Source organism: Periplaneta americana, chromosome 3 (genome assembly GCF_040183065.1).
Source record: "Periplaneta americana isolate PAMFEO1 chromosome 3, P.americana_PAMFEO1_priV1, whole genome shotgun sequence".
NCBI classification, from domain to species: Eukaryota; Metazoa; Arthropoda; class Insecta; order Blattodea; family Blattidae; genus Periplaneta; species Periplaneta americana.
In genome coordinates, this window is record NC_091119.1 from 51977409 (window position 1) to 52002862 (window position 25454).

General features: G+C 36.1%; 1 protein-coding gene across 1 annotated transcript in view; it reads right to left on the minus strand.

Annotated features, from left to right (window-relative positions):
* Positions 1–10125, minus strand: part of LOC138696024 (rhodopsin) — a 35571-nt gene extending 25446 nt beyond the window's left edge. The window contains exons 1-5 of the mRNA XM_069820504.1: positions 9990–10125; positions 7068–7193; positions 3294–3532; positions 1953–2059; positions 1761–1867 (exon numbers count right to left, since the gene is read on the minus strand). Coding sequence (XP_069676605.1) covers positions 1761–1867; positions 1953–2059; positions 3294–3532; positions 7068–7189 — 575 coding nt within the window. The 5' untranslated portion in view covers positions 7190–7193; positions 9990–10125. The remainder of the gene's footprint in view (positions 1–1760; positions 1868–1952; positions 2060–3293; positions 3533–7067; positions 7194–9989) is intronic.
* Between the last annotated feature and the right edge of the window lie 15329 nt (positions 10126–25454).

Below are 25454 nucleotides of genomic sequence, written 5' to 3' on the forward strand. Positions count from 1 at the left end.
CATTGTTTGAATTCGTAAAAATTTTCTTGAATAATATTCACAGTACTTTCTAATGCTCTAATGTCTAGCTTCTTGGGCTTCTTGGGCAAACCTATAGGTAACACTGCACATTGTATTTACGTTTGGTGACGTTATCTATTAAAAATTGTAATGCTTTCTCTGGTGTATATGGTCTTGGTAAAGTTGGAGATTTATTATAGGCTATTGTATACTCTGATGCTCTTTTTGGAGTAATTTGCGGTGATTTGTTGTAGAACGTATGTTGCATCTCTTTTCCCTGAACCCCGCAAAGACAATTGAGTAGCTAGAACTAATTCACTTTAAGAACGCTGATCTTTCATGTCACTTTCTTCAAACAATTTTTGAGGTCTACCTACTCCTGAAACAGATGGAATGAAATTCTTGGACATTTGGCGAGTTTTTATTTATTGTAGAACTCTTTGGGGAAATTTGATGTCCTTTTTTTAAATTGGGGACACATAAATTAAAGTGAAATTTTAATGACAAGCAGAGTAATTATCTCATGCCTCCATGTTAAATTTTGTACCAGTGCACTTTATTTGAACCAGGTACCCAGCTTTGAAGCCATTAGCCCTGTGAATTTACAGTGTATTTAATTCCCCTTTTAAAAGTTTCAGGTTTTACTAAAATATTGACAATAATTTATTAATGGAGATAAGAAAGAGTCTGGAGTAATCGGCCAGGCATGTGGGAAAAGTAGAGGGAAGGGAGGAGGATGTCTGTGGTCCATTGATTTCACTAACCATTCCGAATCTTCACGCAAAAACCTGTCCTTTTTCCTGGAGCACTGTTTCAAGCGTTTTTCTAAATTATTTCTAAATGTGCGCACAACTTTTTCGACACACCGTATAATATCCTTGGAACAATGTTGTATTTCTAATTTTGTCACTACGAAATCAGTGAGAGTTTGTGTAGATCCTTTTTTAGTAGTCAACACCTCGTTTAAGTCCATCCGAGTCCCAGTGGACTGGATATGGGGATCTACCTCTGAAATAAAAACGCAAATATAAGAAAAACGCAAGCAAATCTTAACTTTTGTAATAAACTGTAAGGATTGCTTTATAATCTGATGTAGATTTTAAGGTGACACCTGGTGCAACACTTTTTATATCTCTAATTTAAAATGAAGTAAAGACATAATTCCGCAATATTTTAAAGCTATGTTTAACGCATCCCTGGCAATATTTCACGCATACAATTAAAGTATGAATAATGGAAATAGGAAGTACGAACCTTCTGTTAAAACTTCCATCACAGAAAGACACTTTTCTCCACATCAACAACACACAGATCACCCTCACATCACACCCGCCATAAACCGTCTGGCGCTCGGTGCTTGGGTTCGTAACACTTAGCAACTTTTAGCAGCCAGCCCTGTTGGCATTCTGCTAGGTATAAATTGATGGCATATAGATTTATGAAGATCAGTTTTAGTACTTCGAGACTATATAGCGAGAAAACGTTATTTAAAACATTAAAAATTTCAATATTTTCCTGCTAGATTGAATTCTGGCCCACTGTGCAGTGGGGAAAACTAGATGGATATTATCATGCTTTGCTAAGGATAGGCTACTTTATTAGCAGTTTCAAAGTAAAAAAACTAAATAAAATAATAGTTAACATGTGGATCTGTAGTTTATATTCATACGCAATTTCTAATCTTTTTTAATGACAGGTACTTGACTTCTGCGGCATTTTACCCCAGTGTATTCCTCTAGAAAGACTATGCCACCACACACCTGTTCCAGCCAAATAAGGGCATGATGGTCCATCCAATAGAGAAGGCCCAGACGCCCAGGATCCTCAACATGGCTCCCTTGTTCGTCATGGGCTTGGCAGACAATCCCTGCAATACGAAGAACAAGATCGCACCTTCTGTGTCTTGCGGAATAGTGTCTGTATGTCTCAGAGAAACTTCGCAGACCACTCACCTTGACAATGACATTGTACCTATCCAAAGCAATCATGGTCATGGTCCAGATGGAGCCACATCCGAAGAGAGACCCACACATTCCGTAGATCTCACACATTAAGGGACCTGCAACAGAGGAAGACCTAAGTTCTGATTTGTGTATAGCAGTTAATGCGTCGTGCATAACATACTGGAACACCTTTCTTGAACGTTTATCAAACTGAAACAACAATACATAATCGTATGGTCTGTTTCACATTTGCCACAAGTTTGAGATATTTCAAACAAAAATGTTTAATGCAATTTGCATTGGAATATATCAGTCCCCTAACTGCCCATTGTGCAACTCAAACCAAGAAATGGATTCGGAGCACCTCAAAATCTGTGCTTCAGTGGCTGGTCATGATAATATCTTTGAAAAATATTCGAGTGCAAGAGGTCAAATGACTTTATTGTCAAACGCTTGGCATTAGAAAACAACAACAACAACAACATTTGCCACATTTATCGTGGTGTTGAAAAATGCAGAGAGAATAAAGTGTTGGTCTAAGCCTGTATAAACCTGCCAGATCATGTAAGTGTAACAATTCTTATCTCTAAAAGGAAGAAAAAAAAGAGTAAAATTGCATTAAACATTTTTGTTTGAAATATCTCAAAGAATAACCCCTTGAAATTAATTACATACTTATGGTTCACCCTGTATACACGAAGATTGTGCAATAATCTAGGATGTGATTTCTGACATCATTCTGATGAAAAAATTAATATATACATGTGTCCGATTTTAAATATTTTCGGATAAAATCACGTTTCTTTCTTCCGTAACACGCATTCTTGTGAACTCTCTATCTCTCTCTCTCTCTCTTTCTGGACGTCTGGAGCTGTATGTGTTACAGTAGAAGATAGCAGCGACACAAAATCTCGTGACATTAGGGTCACGGTAAGAGATAACGTATCTACCTAGCATCTGAACAACAAAGTTAGGGAATGCAGCGTGCACGGTTCACACTCGGACGGCTACATGCATTGCTGCAGAAGGTAGGGTCTTTGAAAACCGGCTTCAATACAGATTTTGCAGGTGTATAATAACGTGGATGTTCTTTAATGAATTTATAATAGACCCAGTACCTTTGTTGTAAATAATTTAAATGCTTAAACCTTCATAATATCTACGTTTATGTTAAACATTCAGGAGGGCGAAACTCACTCTATTTAAAAAATATGACATATGTTTATATGAACTTTTTTCATCAGAATGATACCAGAAATCACATCCTAGAGTATTGCTGTATATGCTTAAAATATAAGAAGTTTCTTTCATAACAATTTTAATGTATGTGGAATACGGCATAATGCTCACCCAACACCCAGGTCTCGTAGTAGCAGTTGATGACCATAGCTGGAGACATGGCCAACATCATGAGGAAGTCAGAGAATGCCAGATTGACTACGAGCAGGTTGGAGGGTGTCCTCAGACCCTTGGTGGTGCTAAATATGTACATCACCATCCCATTACCGATGACGGAGATGACACCTAGCACCCCAATCACGAACCCCAGGAGCCCGTGCCAGAGGGGGTTCATGGGAGGGAACTGGTACCTATGAAGAGGTAACAAACAGGACCTCAATGATGCTGAACACGTTGGTTTTTTTTTATTTTAGTTGGTTATTTAACGATGCTGTATCAACTACTAGGTTATTTAGCATCGATGAGATTGGTGATAGCGAGATGATATTTGGCGAGATGAGGCCGAGGATTCGCCAGAGATTACCTTGTATTCACATTACGGTTGGGGAAAACTTCGGAAAAAACCCAACCAGGTAATCAGCCCAAGCGGGGATCGAACTCGCGCCCGAACGCAACTTCGGACCAGCAGGCAAGCGCCTTAACCGACTGAGCCACGCCGGTGGCTAACACGTTGGAAGAAGGATGAAAATTACGTAAGTATGATCTTCATGTTCTATATTTTTTTCAGTTTCACTTAGTCCATTACTTTATAGGATGAACCACTCCTCTCTTGCCATTAGACTTGTATTTACATACCAATATTACGAATATATTTCCATACATTCTTTGTAAGTGGCTGACCGTTTCTGTACTTTCCTGTAACCTGAGTTTTCTCAATAGCCTTGAGCTCCTTTCTTACATTCTCAATACGAAATGCATAATTTTAACCTTTCGCAAATTGTATGAGTTGAATTTCTGTTACATTGTTGTTTTTCGCATCTTTTATCTGGGAATGAAGAACATGAAATGTAACAATTTTTACTAAAACTTAATAGGTCTTTATTTGGAATCAAAAATACAAAATGACTATGAATTTCAAATCTATCCGAACAATCTTTCGTTTATTTTGTTCTTGCATAAGATGAAGAGAATAAATGCTCACTCTGGCTCTGTATCAGTGCTATATTTGGTATAGACAGTCATATTCTATAACAACAGTCAATAAAATTGAATTGGACATCTGGAGCGCAAGACTCCAGCATTAATTTGTGTTCTAACAATAATTTAAAGTAGGCATATGTGGTCTATTAACTTCTTCTTTCTCCATCTCCAAACACACTATTTGAATTCTGAATAACATATCATAATATATAAATGTAGCCTAGAGAGAAAGCAATGCAACCAGCATGTTTGTGCTATAGTGTATGCAGTGCTCATTGTGGTGTGCGGATATTTTAGAGTGGCGTTGATGCAACCATATATACACAGTTTCCTTAACAACTTATGGAATAATATGGTATATGGTATATGGTATATTTCTCAATATACTCGGTCCTGCTGGCCCTTCACATTTGTGAATTATGGAATAATAGTACATTATGCAACGAGCCTATAATGATCAGGGGCGTATTTTGCGGGCTACCGGGGCTACCGGCGGTAGCCCAAGGAAATTACAAAAGAAAAAGTTTATAATATAACATAATGTAATAATTTTGTATTATTAGTTTTACCATAGTAATTAAAATTAAAGTAATTGTTAGATATATTTTGTGTAATAATAGGGTCAGCGGTAGCCCAAACCCTTTAACCAGTATACGCCACTGATAATGATAGTAATTAAGACGCGAGTGTGTTTGTTTATGAAACGAGCGCAAGCGAGTTTCATATTTTTCATACGAGCGTCTTAATTACCATTATAGGCAAGTTTCATACGACTTTTTAGGCTCGACCATATTTCTAACTTGAAATTATTCAGAAGTATTCATTTTATTGACTGAAGATCGGAAGTGACCTTGTGCATAGCTCGTGAATTGTGAGATGTGCGCAGATGCGAAAGTATTGATTTTTTCCGAGGAACAATAATGTCATTGACCTTGATGTAATGTAGATAATAACATGAACTAATTTTGATATAACCTGGAAATTGATTTAGAATTGAAAAACGAGATGAGAAATTGAATTTATTTGAATATTATTTACAATTAACGCTAATTATTATAGTAACAGAACATAACCTTCTGCGACAGTATTGGATTTCCAACCTCTTTGACGTTTCCCTTGTTTTCTTTCAATTGCATATCCGAGAATAATCGAAAACCTGAACTTTAATGAATAGGTGTACTTTAATGACATGCATTAAAGGACTGCTACCAGGTGTATAATTACTACATTTCGGCGTGGTCGAGCATAAAAGCAGTTACAAATTTACTACATATACGCGAATACAATTTATGTCCCTCCCCCTAGAGAATTAACCATAGCGAACGTAATTTTGTAGTTTTTAAAATAGGACTCTGCCATAGCACATACAGCTAATGTTTAGATGATAGGAATTAAGAGAGTATTCAACCAGAACAGAGTTCTTGGTAGGGATTTATGGTCCCCTCGATCCCCCGACTTAACTCCCTTTGACTTTTGTCCTATATTACAAACCCACACATCCTGGAAGAACTGAAACTTAATGTCCATCAGGAAATTGCTAACATTTCCCAATGAGAACTGTAGCAAGTAATCGATCATTTCTTAAAGAGGTGCTAAAAATGTGTGAACAACAAAGATGGTCAGTTTCAGCACCTCCTTTAATAAAATATTTAAGCATGTACCGGTAACTTTTTAACTGCTTTAAATCCATAGATTGTTAAAGAAACTGCATATCTATGGTTGCATCACTGCTACCAAATACATATGCTGGTTTAGACTTCAATGACTTACCACACATATACACACATATTTCAAAAGTCCTAAATGCATATGTATGTACGGTATGTATATAATACTCAAGCAATCAAGATTTAAGTAATAATGAAGTCATTAGCCCATTCATCTTGCTTCCGAATCTTGGAAAACAGTATCTGAATTAGTTCTGCAATGATTGAACATGAGAGAGACAAACAAGATATTAAAAATCTCGTTTTATTTCATATGAAAAACTAATCGCAAGATCTGTACTAAAATCCTAAGTGGTTAAAACACGAGTGGGACAGTAAATACTTTTATAAGGTGGAACAAACACGACAGGCTTCCTTCTGCAGAGCAAACATAGGCGAATATCGAATTTCTCCATACTCGACAAACTTGATCTGAACATTGTGCCTGTAATGCACGATGATAATCTGAATACATTTTCATAGCTAGAGAACGGTCCAAAATGTTAGGTCATTAAAAATTCAGGATTTACTTATTTACTTACAGCTTTTAAGGAACCTGGAGGTTCACTGCCGCCCTCACATAAGCCCACCATCGGTCCCTTTCCTGAGCAAGATAATCCAGTCTCTAGCGTCATATCCCACCTCCCTCAAATTCATTTTAATATTATCCTCCCATCTATGTCTCGGCCTCCCCAAAGGTCCTTTTCCCTCCAGCCTTCAAACTAACACTCTATATGCATTTCTGGATTCACCCATATGTGCTACATGCCCTGCCCATCTCAAACGTCTGGATTTAATGTTCCTAATTATGTCAGATGAAGAATATAATGCGAGCAGTTCTGATTTGTGTAACTTTATCCATTCTCGTGTAACTTCATCCATCTTAGCCCCAAATATTTTCTTAAACACACTTTTTAAAATTTAAAAATACACATTTTAATTGATCCCCCATGTCAATTATGGTATGTTTCTCAATTAGATTCATATTTTCATTTGGTAAGCAGTAGAAAAAATAGACCGCATTGATGGTAATACTTACCAGTGAGAATCAACAAGGTACAGCATATCTGGCGGCACTTTGTCCACCACAGTCTGGTTGCCAAAGCCGCCTTGGCTGGCCCATGAATAGGCACTGAAGCTCGGCTCGGAAATCAGAGACATGGTACTGCATGCAACAAAACAATTATCATTTCAACTTACAATATGTTGTAACAAATAAATTCTTCCATTTGGAATGTTATGTCCAACATGAAAAGATTAAAAGTTCTTCTGTAACAATTGAGTGGTTCAATAAGAGAGAATCTATTATCCTAAGAAAGCAAATCTATCAATTTGAGGTCCCCAAGAGGCCCTGAGGGTGGTGAGATTTAAAGGTCCCTACCTCGTGAGACAATCGGTACCGAGTAGCAGTAGTGATAACTGTTGTACGTACTGACTATCCTTTTCCCTTTGGAAATATCACTGGTACCCATTTCTGTTACATACTGAGAGTGAACCCAGGATCATGGTGAGTCCGCAAGAAGTAGAACAATAAAGAAAACCCCATTATTCCAACGGGAACCGAACCTGCGACCTTCCTGCTTACAGTGCAATGCCTTACCCCTGACCCTATCGTGCTCCATGACAGTTCATAAGACTATTAATTTTGCTATAACAATAAGGTAATAATGCTAGCATTCCAGGCATAAGGTATCATACCGGTACCCATTCTGTAGCATCTCGCAGATACTATGAAAACAAAATATATGTACCTCAATAATGACAGTGTGATTTCTTTTTGGCGTTTCCACACATTTCGCATGGTTGCCAGAACTTCTTCCGACAGACGGCAGTACCTTCGGGTAAAAATATCAAATTAATGGGCCTGAACTCATTCTCCCATTGGGCCAGTTAGAATGTGAGTTGTTAAGGGGAACCTCCCATTACAATTTTTTAAAAATAAAGTTGTGGATATACCGGTATAAGAATGGTATGAATGTAGGTATAGTTACCAATAGGAATATATTGTGTTACTGGTACTTCCAGAATATTGTAATTTTTACGTGGGAGAAAATGGTCAGTAAATTTTATCTGAAAGCTTTTCATTCAGGTGAAGTGTTCTCTTAAGTGCCGCATGAAATCGCGAACCTCGAACCTGAGGGCAGGCATGTCCACTAGATCACCGAGGATGATCGCGAATATGTAGGTCTATGCATTCAAATCTTCGGATCCTGTTTTTTTTTTTAATTCGAGTCTTTCGAATCCTAACCTAGGAAACTGTTTAAACTTTGAAAAGAATAGTTTTGAACTCCATGCTAGTGTTTTTTAATAAAAGTCTTCATTAAAAGTTTCTGATTTCTTAGATTGCACTGAAAGAGTTCGTTGTTTAGCTGTTTTTATTAACTCTCAAAATTGAACAGGTCTTTGATTTGTCTTAATTTTATGGAAATAATTTAATGTTTGAGTTTAGTGTTTATCTTACTTACTTACTTACTTACAAATGGCTTTTAAGGAACCCGAAGGTTCATTGCCGCCCTCACATAAGCCCGCCATCGGTCCCTATCCTGTGCAAGATTAATCCAGTCTCTATCATCATACCCCACCTCCCTCAAATCCATTTTAATATTATCCTCCCATCTATGTCTCGGCCTCCCTAAAGGTCTTTTTCCCTACGGTCTCCCAACTAACACTCTATATGCATTTCTGGATTCGCCCATACGTGCTACATGCCCTGCCCATCTCAAACGTCTGGATTTTAAGTTCCTAATTATGTCAGGCGAAGAATACAATGCATGCAGTTCTGTGTTGTGTAACTTCCTCCATTCTCCTGTAACTTCATCCCGCTTAGCCCCAAATATTTTCCTAAGAACCTTATTCTCAAACACCCTTAACCTATGTTCCTCTCTCAGAGTCAGAGTCCAAGTTTCACAACCATACAGAAGAACCGGTAATATAACTGTTTTATAAATTCTTTCAGGTTTTTGGACAGCAGACTGGATGATAAGAGCTTCTCAACCGAATAATAACACGAATTTCCCATATTTATTCTGCGTTTAATTTCCTCCCGAGTGTCATTTATATTTGTTACTGTTGCTCCAAGATATTTGAATTTTTCCACTAGATTTTAGTGTTTATCTACATTAAATAATTCTCCCCCCCACCCCCCACTTTACACTGTCTTGCTTTGATTTAAAAAGGTTTTGGGAACTTCCGTTATTAAAGAAAAATGTAAAAAATGTGACCTGTTACTCAAATATTTCTTTTGTAAAATTATGTTAAGAAACTGGAAATGAATCTCAAGACTCAAAAGTTTTAATTCTGTGGTGTTTGGTCAGAACATAATAACTCCCAAATGGTCATTTCCTGCTATCTATACTAAGCTAACTTTGATAATCTAATAGTATTTTATATTTACCTTACTATATGGTTATAATAAAAGTCTGCATACTGTTAGATGCATGATAGAAAATATTCAGTTACGGCAGGGCTATGATTAAGGAGCATCTTCTACGGACCTCTGGAAAAATAACTAAGGAAGAGATAAGTGAAGAGCTTTGTGGGGAGTGTGGCATTGTATGAGGCAGAAACATGAACATTACGACGAAGTAAAGAGAAGCGAATAGAAGCATTTGAAATGTGGATATGGAGAAGAATGGAGTGTGTGAAGTGGACAGACAGAATAAGAAATTAAAACTTGTTGGAAAAAGTGGGTGTAGAAAGAATGATGCTGAAAATGATCAGGAAGAGAAAAAGGAAACAGTTGGGTCACTGGTCGAGAAGAAACTGCCTACTAAAGGATGAACTGGAAGGAATGGTGAACAGGAGAAGAGTTCAAGGCAGGAGAAGATATCAGATGATAGACGACATTAAGATACATGGATCATATGTGGAGACTAAGAGGAAGAAAGGAAATAAGCAGAAAAGCATGAATGAATGAATGGTTAATGTCAGGTGAGTTTTGTAGAGTGACAATGAAGCTCACCTCTGCTGGTATACTGATGTAAAAAACTGAAGAAAATCGAAGATCGAACTACTTCAGTTTCGAGTCCAGACAAAGTGGAGTTCCGCCAGCGTTTGCCACACAAGGTGAAATCGTCCTTCGGAAGCGGCTCAAGCTATCCAAGGTATACACACGCCGCTTTTATAAGACTATGCCCCGCCTGTTGTCTTGGTGACGTCAGGTAAGTTAATAAAGTGATGTTCTTATTTGTAAGCTGAGACTGTGTTGCCAACTTTGCTAATTGGATAACCATTCTCCTCTTTTTGCAGTTACGTACTTCCTCTAAGAAACAGAAAGAAACATCAATGTGATACAATTTCACGTGCACCTCAGCAATAAATATTGCCAGTGTATTTTGGACGTAATATCCAAAGTTATATGTATATTTAAAAGTGACTTATTTTAAAGCACAGTTTCGAAAGTAAGATTTAGTTTAGGTCTAAAATGAATAAAAGATCAGAGCAGAACACATTAAAAAACTTTTTCATAATTTTTTCTTCACTTTATCATTTGCTCCTCCTATTGAAATCTTCAATCTTGGCCAGAACTTAACTTCTCCTTTTTGCATCTGTAACAGAATGCTAGCACACATATTCATTATCAATTTTGCAAATTTCTAATGAAACAGTTAATCTTGAACAGCTCATTCTTTTACACTTTTTCTTCTAAATGTTAAATATTTCAGCAAAGTATTCATATTTAATCATTATTTAAAATCTTTCAATACAATGCTTACATTATCAATTATGTGTGATACGGGATAGGAGTCTCGCTCTTGTCTTTATTCTCAGAATTACTGTTCATTTAAACATAAATTGTAAGGCTTTTAGAACCGAAAAGCATAAGATAAGAGCTACAGGTTCTAAACAAAACATATCTCTAAAACATGTAATATTGGCTCCAGACGAGAAGGCGTTAAAATCGTGCTTTATGGAAAATATCCCTTCGAAAACATTTCATAAAAGGCTGAGGAGGACCGAAATAATTTGTTTTGTAATTTCTTCTGACCTGTTCTTGGTACGAGGATTATAATATATTATATGATCAATATGTTTTTACACGTAAATTTCGATCTAAATTAAGAAAATTAATCACTATCTAGATCAGAGTTGTTCAACATGTGGCATATTAAAGGTGTAATTTAAAATCCTGTGGCACACATATAATCTAAACTAGTGGTTCCTAAGAAGGGAGGAATTTTAAGGGTTTTAGGAGGAATGTCGACTTGTGCTGAGTTCCCTGGATGTTGACTCTTGTGGACTCACTTTTTTATTACTCATTTTACTTACATTCTTCCAATATACGACAACTATTACTATTTTCATTTTCTCGCGGCACACCAGTTGAAAATGGTTGATCTAGAGTATGACATAAATAATATAATATCAAACCTTGTCATATCATACACTATATCAAACTTTGTCATACTATTAGGTGAGTGCATTATCTCCCAACCATGTTGACTGTCTACCTGATATGCTCCACATGCTGATTACAGAGAACATGTTATCAAAATGCAAAATTATTTCCAAATACCTTTGGACATTAATAGTTTGTTTATAAAAAATGGAATCTATTACCCTCTCACCATTTATACACACATGCAAGAAAGTATTTTCCACTCTTCACTCATTAAAAAGATTGTACCACTATCCAGCTAAATTAAAGTAGACGCTTGTACAGACTCTTATTATGCCTCATTTTGATTATTGTGACGCTTTATTCAGTGATCTCAAGGTGGATTTATCCCAGAAACTGCAACGTGTTCATAATGCGTGTGTTCGTTTCATTTGTAATGTCCGCTACTACGATCACATTTCGCCTTCTTTCGATAAATTATTGTGGCTCAGGTTAAATGAGAGGAGAAAGTTACATTCCCTTTCTCTCTTATACCGAATTTTGCACACCTCTACTCCCTCTTACTTATCTGTCCGATTCCACAGTCTTTCTCAATATCATAACTTAAATACTCGGTCACGATATGATAACATGCTAGAAATACCACTGCACACATCATCTCTTTATTCTTCATCTTTCACTGTCGCTACTTCTTGTCACTGGAATTCTCTGCCGCCTGAAGTCAAGGGCTGCCGAACTTTAATTTCCTTTAAATGTAAATTAGAAAAATATCTTATGATGAGTTGCCAGACCTAATGTGTTGCAAATATTTAATGGATGTGTTCCACTGTATTTATTTTTATTTTTTTTGTTTCTTATTTTTATTATCTAAATCGTGTTTATTTATCACTTAATGCCAATATGTATCCCACTGTGTTGTTGTTTTTTTATTATTAATCTATTTTTTGTGTACATTTTATTCAATTGTCGGTTTCTGGTTTAATTATGTAAATCCTACTTAATTGTAATCTAATACTAATATGTATACTAATGTGTTTATTTTTATTTTTACTGTGTACTTTTTTTATTGAATTATTGGCTTTTGTTTTTATGTGATTCGTATTTGATTCTAACAACATTAATATGTATTCCACTATGTTTATTTTTATTTTATGAGGTAAATTTTATGCAACTACCTCTTTTGATCTCATTATGTACCTAAATTGTATCAGTATGTAATTACTTAATTCCGATCCAGTTTTATGTTCAACTGTGTAAGCAAGTTTTAATCCTGATTGAGTGTAAGAGAAGGCCTTACGGCCTTAACTCTGCCAGGTTAAATAAAGCCATTATTATTATTATTATTATTATTATTATTATTATTATATAGCACACTATACCCATATTTTCACATAACAGAGGGGCTTTTCATGAAGGAATTGGGTTTTTCGGAATACCAATACTTGTTTCATTGAAATGAAACTAAGCCTCATCCAAAAATAGAAGGTGATTAGGGTCAATTTCTCTGGCATACACTCCATTATTCACAAAATCCACGCCTCACTGTAAGATCACTGGGTTGTAATACTTGCACCATTGTAACTTTATATAGTTTAACTTCAATAGTCCACTGCTGTGGAGTGAAGGTTAGCATGCCTGACTATGAAGCGACCAGGTTCAAATCCTGGTTGGGACAAGTTACTAGTTGAGGTTCTTTCCGGTGTTTTTCCTCAAGCCAGCGGCGGTTCCTCTATATGAGCACAGAAGCACGTGAACACCTTAAAAACCAACAATAATCATACATATTACTGTATTAATATTATTACAGGTACATCTATTACTTTCCAATGTGCAATGACGTTCCTACATTTTTTTTTGTCTCGAGAGAATGTCCCGTTCGTTGTCGTGTGTCTTTAAATCTCCATTGGACACGTTGACAGCAGCTCGCACAATTTTTCTCTAGCAGGGTGAAATAGCCTGAGCCGAGAATATTTTCTGGTTTGTTACAATGGTTATAATAGCTCTGGCTCGCACAAGTCTTAACGTGCTAGTGACAGAGAAAGAGGGATGCTCCATCTTTCTTGGATCTGGCATCGTGTTCCTTTCTCCCTCTTTCCTCGTTTTCTCTTTTTACTCTTTCTTTTCAAAATACTGTTACGCACGGGGGCTGATTCTGTTGTCTTTTTTTCAGCAAAGTAAGGAAAATACAAGCTGCATTGGTGCATATTGAGAGTTGAAACAGTAATACAGTACTTGAAGTTTGGAGACGGACGTGTGTGAAATTGTGAGTGTATTAAATGAAAAGAGAATTAAAATACTCCTCCGTAACACCATGACAGAAAACCGATTAAATACATTGACTATGTTGGCAGCAGAAAAAAAAAAACTTGTTAACAACATTAGAAACTTCAGTAATAGTTATTGATAAGTTTGTATCGCTCAAAACTAGGCGAATGGAGTTTCTCTACAAATAAATCCAGATCTTCAACACCATCTACAACAGCAGTGAAGGTGAGTCCTATGAATTAGTTTTACTCTACCCTTGTTTAATGGTTTTAATTTTGGTTTTATATGCGTAGATTTGGTGCATGTATATTAGAACTCGTTTATCTCTGTCTGTGACTCAGCTATACGAGAATATATGTGTGTTCATTATTCATATTTTTTTGTGAACACCCATCCAAGAAAGGCACAAGCCGCCACTGCCTCAAGCCAATAAGAGCAAATGCTGGGTAACTTTCGGCGCTGGACCCTGGACCCTTTTTGCTAGCATTGTCACCTTCATCTCACTCAGATGTTAGATAAGCATAGCAGTTGGTAGAGCATTGTAAGATAATCCAATAATAAAAAAAAAATTCACTAGCTTTGTAGTGACCACAGAACTGTTTCCTTCGGAAGATGATGAAGTGATTTTTAAAAACGTTTTCCAAATGATGTCCAATGTCAACCAAAATTTGCTCATTAAAGGGGGACTGGGGAAATCATAAATAGTGAATGCATTACATATGAGAAAAGGGACAACACATGCTAAATTAGGCTACATATGGGCTATGAATTTTTAATGTGGGCGGTGAATGACCATTACATTTTATCTAGATCTATCTAATTCATGGACAGGGTTCTTTCATATGCTACAAATTTAGGACACAGGCCTCTCAATTTTATTTTCTTCTCTTTCAAAGAAATAATTTTATCGTCCTTTAGACTCCAGTGCCCTTGGCTGGACTTAAAACCGTGAACCTCAGATTTAGTGGTAAGTATGATAAGCACTAGACCATTATGGAAGGCTATCTGCTGACAGTCTAAGAAATTTTACCAGAGCATTCGAAAAGTAATGGCAACATAGTTACTGTTTTACACTACATTTATTTAGGTTATTTTTAACATTACACACTTGAAATATAGTCCCTTGCCATTTCAACAATACATTGCCAAATCCTTGGAAGATGGTGAACTCCATCTGCAGCACCATTTCTGGATCTCTATCTCATTGATCGATCTAAAGCTCTTTGGATGACAACTCTTGACTGAAAGCGAATGCCTCATCTCCACCCATCTTGCAATAGTTCGTTATCGTTTTACTTCTCTTCCACAAGCTACTTGTAATGCCGTAAAGCACTGAGTTGTATTTTTTTTCTCTGGCAACTTGTATTTTTATGAAGCATTTTTGTTCATACCTACTGAACATTTTTAGGGTGTATAACTTAATACAAATCAGAAACAGTTCCTGTATTCACAAATATGGTTACTTAAAGACTTTTAATATTCCACATTTATGCAACAATTGCTCCTCTATTACATACTAAAAGATTTCAATGCTCACCACTAGGGGCGCTGATTTACGGTATTGTTGCCATTACTTACTGAATGACCTAATATTATTTTCTTTAGTTTATATTAAGACCTGTTAAAATCGAAATATCCAGCAATTCAAATTTATTTTACAGGAATTCTGATGTGATCTGCAGCAAATTTCGGGAAAGCTGACATAACTACATTGATATAGCACGAATTTTCAATTCAGTTTATTTCACAAATTTAATTTGCAGTATGGGCTTATAGAATGTTTCAGAAATACATGACAATAAATGTATTGTCTGGTATGATGTATTCCTTGTCAATCTTGTCGACCATTTCTTTCCCCTCGTATATTAAAGTTGTCGATGATTCTAATACTACATACCATACACCAGCCAATGAACAATTGACTATTTCACTACGTTTAAATTTATAAATTATTTTTAAACTATGGCATAAGTTAAACATTACAATCAAACGATTGCCTATTTCAAAGACAAATACAAAATCTTCTCGATTAAAGTAATAGGACTTTTCATAGAAGCAAGGGAGACAATACCAAAATTTGTAGTGGATTTCTTTAAAACAACTAGGGATCCCTAAAAATGAATACACCGATTTAGCCATTTTTACAGATCATACAAAATCATTATACAATTTGTAAACTATAAATTCATATTACTGTATGCCAGTTACTTCCAACTCAATGCTCTGTGACGTCATAGCGAGCTTCTCACGTTCTCCGTAGCAATCTAGGTAGACAGCAACGCCAGACCCTATCGAAGCAGCGGTGTATGGCAAACCAGTTTAACTTCGCGTTACAGTACCTAACAATAATATATCAATGTCTTAGGAACGAGATAGGTACACGCTACTATATTTAAATAATTTTGGTATCTTTCTGATATATTTAATATACTCTAAGTTCATGTGGACTTACCGGTATTTTTAGACTAAACCATAGTCCTGGGCTGCTTGGCCTTTTATTAAAAACCCTTTGTGTCAATCCAAACTAAATGCAGTTATTTAGTAGATAGGCGCATTTTACTTATGCAGAAAATCACCTGATATAACCTAGATATCAGAACTACATTTCTTTAAATAATTTTATATCTTATTTTCTAGGTTGAAGATATAAATGAAAATGCAAGTAATTGCACCAACCCTGAAATTTCTGCGGAGTGTTCCAAAATAACTACTTTCGTTGGAAGTGAAGTTGATTTATCAGCTCACAGTCCTAGGAAAGAAAGATCGAGGAAATTAAAAGGACTTAAAAAACGGTATGTACAAAGTAAAGTATCCTCATTGTCATTTGTAGGAGAAAACAGTCGTGATTCTCAGCTTGCGGGTGGAAATAGCGACCAATTAAAAATTTATGTGATAAGTTTTTAACTACCGTAAAGATTTAGCACACATTGTGAAAAGTCAAGTGGATTTACGGGATCGTAGTAAGAAAGAAATATGGTACCCAAAGGAACTGAAAACTGTGACTCTAACGATGTTTTTAAGTCCTAATGTTTATAAGTTTTTGCAGTACTACAATTGTCTACAAAGTGCTTAAGACAAATTACAGAAAAATGGCAGTATTTTCCTGCCCCAAATGAATTTGTATTTTCTGGTGTAAAGTTGAAAATGAGTAATTAAAGTGAGATAGAGAAATGTCTTAATTTCAGATGACATGTCATTTTTTACTTCATATCGAATGATGGAATAGTAGGATTAGGTAATACAGGTATTGTACAATGAAATGTGTAATCTATGTTTGGCATGAACTGGTAGGTCTACAATGTAGATTCTACATATTTGTAGTTGCTTCATAAATGAATGGGAATTTAAAAAAATGAGACAAAAGTTATTGTCCGTTTAAGTATGGTATTCCTTGCATACCATATATAATATGATAATATGTACCATAAATATAATTAGTATCATTATTACGCTATTATTATTACTACTACTACCACTACTATTGTATTTTTCTATTATGTATAATAAGTCTAATTCTGTACCTAATACTTTTTCATGTTTGTATTTTGTATTACCGGTACTAGTATGTATAGCAGGCCTGGTTTCAACATGGCTGCCAGCACGGCTTCATAATAACCAAAGGAACCGATTTATACTTTCCTTTCTGTATATTACTTATTCTCCACATTACACTATTAGACCTATACATTCAACCAGAGCTAGTAGCTCTGACAATCCATGATCCACCACAGCTCCGAGCTCGGCTCTGACTATTTCTCTGTACCTCTTCTCTGAGAGGAAAAACGTGCTCTGATGTCACAACTCGACCAGTTGGTAATGACTGCTGTATGCAGTTTCCTCCCCCCCCCCCCCCCCTACAATGCCATTCGACTACAGGTATCCCTTTTTTGTTTTTTTTATGAAAACATGTTACATGTAGCACAATTTGTCAGATTAGACAGCCAGTAGGAAGTTGTAATAATAAATCATAAGTCGCCTTACAAGTTAAATATAATATCAGTACTTAGGAAACTCTCCGCCATTCTGTTTGCTTATAAATTTCTCCTTGCTGTTTACATCATATTGTTGGTTAAAGTCCGTAGTATTATAAAAACAGATTAATTTTTTATTGCGCAATTTGGAAAGTATACAAATGTTAATGAAACCACGTTTAAGCTTTAATTATCGCTCATTTTATTACCAAAGATATTATTTACAAATATTGTTGACATATATAGTTTTGACGAGGGAGTCAAACTCGAACTGTCTTCAAACTGTTGCAGGAAGAGAAACCATAAAAATATTACAAGTTTTCAATATCCTACTTCCTTTAGAATATCTAAGGCTTCCTTCTTAATCTGATTACTTAAGGTTTGTGAAGTAAATGCGATTTTGTACAGCCTTAAAAATTACACTGTCTTCGCAGAAAGAAGTCAATATTTGTGTCCAAGCCAAGAGTGTCTTCTTCTATTCCTTCAGTTGTGCAGGGTCCTGCATATCCACACGCATGCAATAACCACAACGACTTGCATGCTGTGGAAGTGTATGTTCAGCTGTTTTAACTTCGAAGAAAATCTTTTGTCATAAAGTCATGTCACTTTTGTTGCATTCCACGTGTAATGTGGGAGAAGGAACTGTTATATCAACAGTTATAAAAATCGTATTATTTTTGTTATTTTTGTATATTATTATTATTATTATTATTATTATTATTATTATTATTATTATCATTATTAATTTATAGTTTTCTATCCCAGAGCAGTTTTTCATTGCAAACCCAGCATTCTCCAATCTTTCCTATTTTCCGCCTTTCTCTTGGTCTCCACTTGCAATCCATATATCTTAATGTTATCTATCATTTGATATCTTCTTCTACACCGAACTTTTCTTCCGTTCACCATTCCTTCCAAAGCATCCTTCAATTGGCATTCTTCTTAGCAACTGACCCAGCCAATTCCTTTTTCTCTTCCTGATCAATTTGAAATTTCAGCATTATTCTTTCTTTATCCACAGCTTCGTTTCTTGTTCTGTTTGTTCATTTCACATGCTCCATTCTTCTCCATATCCACAATTCAAATACTTCTAGTCGTTTCTGTTTACTTCGTCGTAATGTCCTTGTTTCTGTCCCTTATAATGCCACACTCCACACATTGCATTTCACTAGTCTCTTCCTTAGTTCTTTTTCCAAAGGTCCGCAAGTGTTTGTATTATTATTATTATTATTATTATTATTATTATTATATTATCATTATTATCGTGGCGTCGTGGTCCAAGGCATCCTGCCTAGGACTCGCGTTACAGAATGCGTGCTGGTTTGAATCCTCATGAATGAAGAAATTTTCTCATTAAATTTCGGCTAGTGTATGGGACTGGTGCCCACCCAACATCGTGATGCACTTGTGGAGTTACGAAAGCCAGCTTTAACAGCTAGGCGGGGATCATCGTGCTAACCACACAATACCTCCATTCTGGTAGGATAATCGTCCACCTCTACTTCGGCATGTGGACGTGAGGCCAGCAGCCAGTTGGTCGGTCATGGTCCTTCATGGGCTATCATGCCTCGGATTATTATTATTATTATTATTATTATTATTATTATTATTATTATTATTATTATTATTAGAAATGCGCTTTGAATTCATGGTAATCAAAGCATAATATAATTAACATTTTCACAAAAATTATAAAATATTTTATAACACTTAAATAATTATCTGTGTATTTAATGATCAGTTAGCAATGAAGTTTCTTCCTTCTAGCATCCCAATATTTGGACGTAAAAGACACAAAAATCTCAAGTGATACGCAATTTGCCATATGTTCAATGTCCATATCCTTTTCCTTTATGCATAAGAAGCATTTAGAAAAAGTCAATAAGCCGATTCAATGAAGATATTTACTGAGGCAATCGTGACCAATAATCAATCAATCTGAACATGGCCACAGTGGATTTTCGAGGTAGATCAGGAATTAACTTCAACTCTTTCAAATGTGATGTTTCAGATTTCTTTATGAATTGCTGTCTTCATTTGTTCAATGTTTTGAGGTTTGTTTGCATATACCTTACACTTTAGATGCCCCATGAAAAGAAATAACATACATTTACAATATGTAAACGAAATGACAAACATACTGACACACCAAACTCACACAGTGGCTACAATACATCTCGCCACCCAGCAACAGTATTTGTAGCAGAAGAAATGGACCCAGATGCATTCGAGTTGCGGAAGAACCTTGGAACACGTTTCACAAGCTACATTTACTCCTCTGTCTGGCCGCTTGCATTTCACCTAACGCTGAGTATAATTCTAGCTTCATTTGTCACTGAAAATCAGCAACAATTACAGCTCATCTAGCTGTACCCTTTACACTGCAACCAACGTTTCTGAGTCATAGTTTTTGCCAAAAGCAGGTTCTTCACTGCAAACCCAGCATTCTCCACTTTTCCTCTTTGTCTCCTCAAATCTTCAATTGGTGCTGTTTTCTGGTGAAGTGTGGCTTTATTTGCATGGATGAGTTAGTTTATAAGATCAATCATTATTATGAAATGAAAACCCAAGGGTAATTCACTTTCTTCTAACTCTTCCTGTGGATTCGTATTTAAATAACATGCAGTAGGCCTACACGGAAATATGCTCTTCAGTATTGCAGTATTTCGTCTAATTATTGATACAAAAAAATACAAATACATTATATGATATGGAAGAGGAACATTGACTGATTACATAATGCAAGCAGACATATGCTGTGATATCGTCTGCAGTTGTAGCAGTGATACAACTGCGAGTCATCTTAGTGGCCACCATACAGTGGAACTCCACACACAGACACAGCAATGGTCTGTGTGTGAGACAAAGTACAAACTCTGTCTTTCTACGGAGCACTGCGAACATTGGTAAACATAAGGGCTGTACAATGTTTTTTATGGTGTGCAGACCGAAACATAAATAATTAACATATATAATTTTAAATAATATACTGTAGTATATGCAAAATATATAACAAAACAAAACAAATCCGTGATTAAGTTTAATATATACTGTACGTGATACATCTGAAACATAAAATAAACTTCTGGAGGAAAAACTCTCTAAATGTATCTACATATAGGGCTTTCATTTCAAAACTTTCCTACTCTAAATAACTAGTTAATTAAATTGAATTCAATTTAAAAAAAAAAAAAACACGTAAATTTAAATAAATAATTGATTAAATGGCGATCTTACTCGTGTTAATTATGTAAGCCGCACATGCTTACATAATTAACACGAGTAAGATCGCCATTTAATCAATTATTTATATTCAAGTGTTAAAAGTAGTGTATGAAAGATTCAACATGGATTAAATTTAGATATTGGGGGGAAAGTCTTAAACAAGGCTTAATTACATTTTAGATTTCACCTCCCACCCCCACCCACTCCCACTTTGAAATTTCAAATGGCACCCCTACATTTTTATACTTAAATATGAAAGAGCATTCATTTGTTTTCGCATCTTTTCTTTTCTATCGTCACCTGGCAACCTGGATTATTGTTATTGTTGATTAGAGCTGAAGAGAATGAAGCTACAAAAACTCGTGTAATAGTTGTGTGTATTAAATTATTTTAAAATAGTGTATACCCTTCAAGAGAGAACATAAATCATCCTTATTGATTACATTTAGGAAATTACACAAAATAAGCTGTGTTTTCATCCTGCAATCAACTGATTATAACAACGCTTCTTATAATCACTACAGAATGCCTGGTATTTAGATGAATTTTGTTTTATCCAATGTACTGTTCTGATCGAAATGTCACATTCTTGAGTGATGGTTCTGATTGATTCACCTTTTTCAAACTGTTCCAATACTTGTAACTTCTGCTTCAACATAAGTACACATTTTCTGTTCCCTGCCAATGTGTGCGAGTATCTTCACTGGTTCAACTGGTTAGCCCTGTGCAGTGCGGGGGAGGGTGCATTGATTTACTTTGTACGTGAAGTATACGAGAGTGAGTGTCTATTTGTGGAGTTCCACTGTGCTACCAGTAGTATTCGAGGTTCACGAGTTCAAATCTGGCTGAGGACGATGGCTTTTAAAGGGCAATAAACTTTTTACATGGCTTCTGCCAGAAGACAAGTAAAACTGAGATTGTAATCTTAAGTCATTTTTTCTACTATTCCTTTACTGTACTGTTTACATTTGTTTTTAAATCTTTTGTATTGCCCCTACCATTATACAGTATATTGCCCTTCAAGAATTTCGGTATTCGTTAGTTGTAAGTCATTACTTGTGTTATATTTTAATTATTGTAATTGTTCCAGAATCATGTATGTAACTTGTAACCGTAAATCATTGCTTGTAATATCTCTTTATTACTCTTACCTGTTTCAATGTTTATGAATTAAGTATTAATTTGAAAGTGAAAGTGAAACTTTGTTTTATTAATTTACTATTATCTTTTTAAGATCGTGATTTACCGTACTCTGAAATGGTTAGACATTCTTGTATAACTTTTACATTGATTATTCCTCAAACATCTCATTAATCTTTAACAGGAACCATTCTTTCACTAATGTGCATGCTTCTACATAATTCATTGGAATTGTGACTGTGACCACTATTTTATATAATCACTTTACTATTGTTTATTGGTTATAAAATATGTATTTTGATGCCAACTATAACCCTAATATACCTCAGGGTGAAATAGGGTTTATTAAATTGGATAATAAAAAAAAAACTGAGATTTATGGCATGGAACCCTGTCCCTGACAGATGGTTTGAGGGGAAAATTTCTTGGGTATTTATCACCCACATTGAATTTCAATACTGAATAACCTCTGTATTTGAAAGCATCGCTAAATAACATATTACACTACTACTATTACCGCAACCACTGCTACTATCCCATTAGATCACTCTTACTACTGCTACACTATTATCATCATCATGGTCCACCACTGTGGAGTAATGGTTTGCACATCTGACTGTGAAACGAGCGGACCCAGGTTCAAATCTGGTTGGAACAAGTTACCTGTGGTTTCTTCCGAGGTTTTATATCAACCAACTGAAGCAGAATTGCTGGGTAACTTTCGGCACTGGACCTTGGATTCATTTCGCCATCATAATTACACTTGCCCTTCATCATCATCTCCTTTTTTCCCAGGTTTTAGGCTTGCTCCAATGTAGAGTTAACTGTGGGTCACTGCCGAACTTGGACCCGTGAATCTGTGGTCATCGTTGTTGGTGGTAGCACTATGCACCGTCAACTCCTCACTGAGCTCATGGGAAGTCATGGGACTGGGGATGAGACAGCGGTGAGGTCTACACTGAAAGGTAAATGGATCATGTAGGCTGTAGGGCAGTTTGGAAGCGACACATGGCAATCTGTAGCATGGGGGGGGGGGGGAATCTTAGGGCATGCACACCAATCCATGCGGAGTGGTCTGCGTGCAAGGACAGTCCCAGTCCATGCCCTCCCCTGAAGGGGGAATAACAGATAATCACTACTGATGCCATTAATACTACAGTAAAACCTCCATAAAACGAAACGTGATGGTTCCAGAATTTTTTTTCCGCCTTCACAGGTTTTCGTTTTACAAAGGGTTGAGTTTTGGCAAAACTAAGAATAGACTATTGCAATATGCTCACTGTAAAAAGAACACGCCGTGACTCATTGGTTGTGTAACTGAAGTTGTGTTTGATGGAAAACAGATTAACTTCACATTAGACAAATCAATCCTTGGATGGCAGGTAGCATTGTCTAAAAACAGTATGACCTTACGACCTTGACGTTTCATTGCTCCATTAAAATAATGAAGCCACTCTTCCATGACAGACCTGGTCATCTAGGCTTCTTTTATTAAATCGCAAAGTTTTACTTTATTCGCACTGTTATTTAACACTGTATTGGCATATTAACACAAAACTCAGAATAAATAAACGCAAAAGTGAAACTAAATTGACACTACACTACAATTATTCACAGTTTTATTCTACTCGCACTATCCTTTATCACTGTATTGGCTTGTTAGCACCAAAACTGAGAATAAATGAAAGAAAATGCAAGAGGGTTGGAAGAAGTAACAGTACAGGAGGTCAGTAACCTGCCCGGGTCCTTGACAATAAGCACAGAATAGTGACATGGTTAGAGAAGCTATATCCCCAACGCCTGACAAAGAATAGCGAAAGTCTTCCAGATCATTGCATGTACAGTCACACAAAAAAAATTATGTCATGCTTCGTACAGTATTATCGCAAAATTAAAAATGGTTTGAAAGAATTTAGCAACAGTTACGCTTAAAACTATCCGTTTAGTCAGGTTTTTTACCTAAATGGTGCCCAAAAATGATTCTGTTTTCGCGTTAGGCAGTTTTCCGTTTTAAAATATTACTTTATATAGGAAATCATTCCGTTCCCAAATTTATTTTTCGTTTGTCCAGGTTTCCTTTTTATAGAGGGTACGTTTCAGCAAGGTTTTACTGTATTACTATCACCAATAACATTACTACTGTTGCTACAACAACCACCACTATTACAGCTGGAAGAGCTTGTGATGTCAAGAAAGCAACATTAAACAAACATTATTATAATTTTCTGGTGCAGTAAAAAAGGGCGTAAGTCATAAATTGCAAGTTTTCAGTAAAGCAAAAGCAAAGTTTGAAATGAGGACCAATGTCAAGCCTGGAGCTCTAACACTCTACATAATCATAGAAGGGAATACACACACACTTTATACCATCTGAAGAAGTAGGCCTACATTTTTTGTATTCACATGGAGTTCATAACTCAAAACCACTCATTTCTGACTTACGTCCTTTTACCGCGCATCACAGAATTATGTTGTTACTAATAACTAGGGAGAGGATTTTAAGGTGCAGCACCTTTCCAAAATTAAAGCTGTTTTCTTACAGACAGGTCAAGATATGTATTTGGGGGCATGAAATGAAGCGAAATAAACACAATTTGTTGCACCTTTTTCATGAGATTACTACATTTCCCCACCTTTTCCCTCCTTTTTGGTGCTTCAGGAATTTTCTCTGCGTTTTTAAAAGATTGGACAGAAAAATTAATCATAGGCTTGTGGTGACAAGCATACTACATGCGTTCGGCTTTCCAACAATGTAGGGCAAGTACCCCAACCTCAACCATGTCATGTATTGCACATGGACTACACCTTGCTTGTGAAAGTATCAGGGAGAATTACAACAGGGTAAATGACTTCATTCTTGTAAAAGCCCCCAGTCGTCAAGTTTTGTACCAAGAAGTCACTGGGCTCCACCTTCCACAATTCCCTGACATAACAAGGTGGAGTACTTGGATAAGATGCTCAGGTTTCTTGTGCAAAAACTTTGATAAAATCAACTGCTTCAAATGTGCCCTAGATTCAACAGATGCAGCAGCCACAAACAGGCCCAACAATAATTACTCAACAACAAAGACTTAAGAGTTGGAACTTTTTGCAGTGCATGGCTACAAGTCAGTGACATGCAGTCCACCCAAGCACAGCTTGAGCAGCACTGACTGATTATAAGAATCACGACATTACGTAAATCAATGATTAAACTTTATATTAATTTAATCATAAAGTCCCGAAACGTTTCTAAATATGTTTTAATTGTAAGTTGCGTGATGGGGCATATACAATGCACATACTGCAGTCTCGAGCTGGCAGCAGAGTGCCAGCTAAGAGGAGTGGATTCTAGCCCTCTTGGTGCCAGCAGTGCAGAATGCAGGTTAGCATGGAAGTTGCCATGACAACCCACATTATCATAACTTCTAACCAATGAGGGACGCCTCACAAGACTCTAGTAGATGCATATACCCCAAGCAGCCGGTAGCCTGCCTGGGCTGGCTGT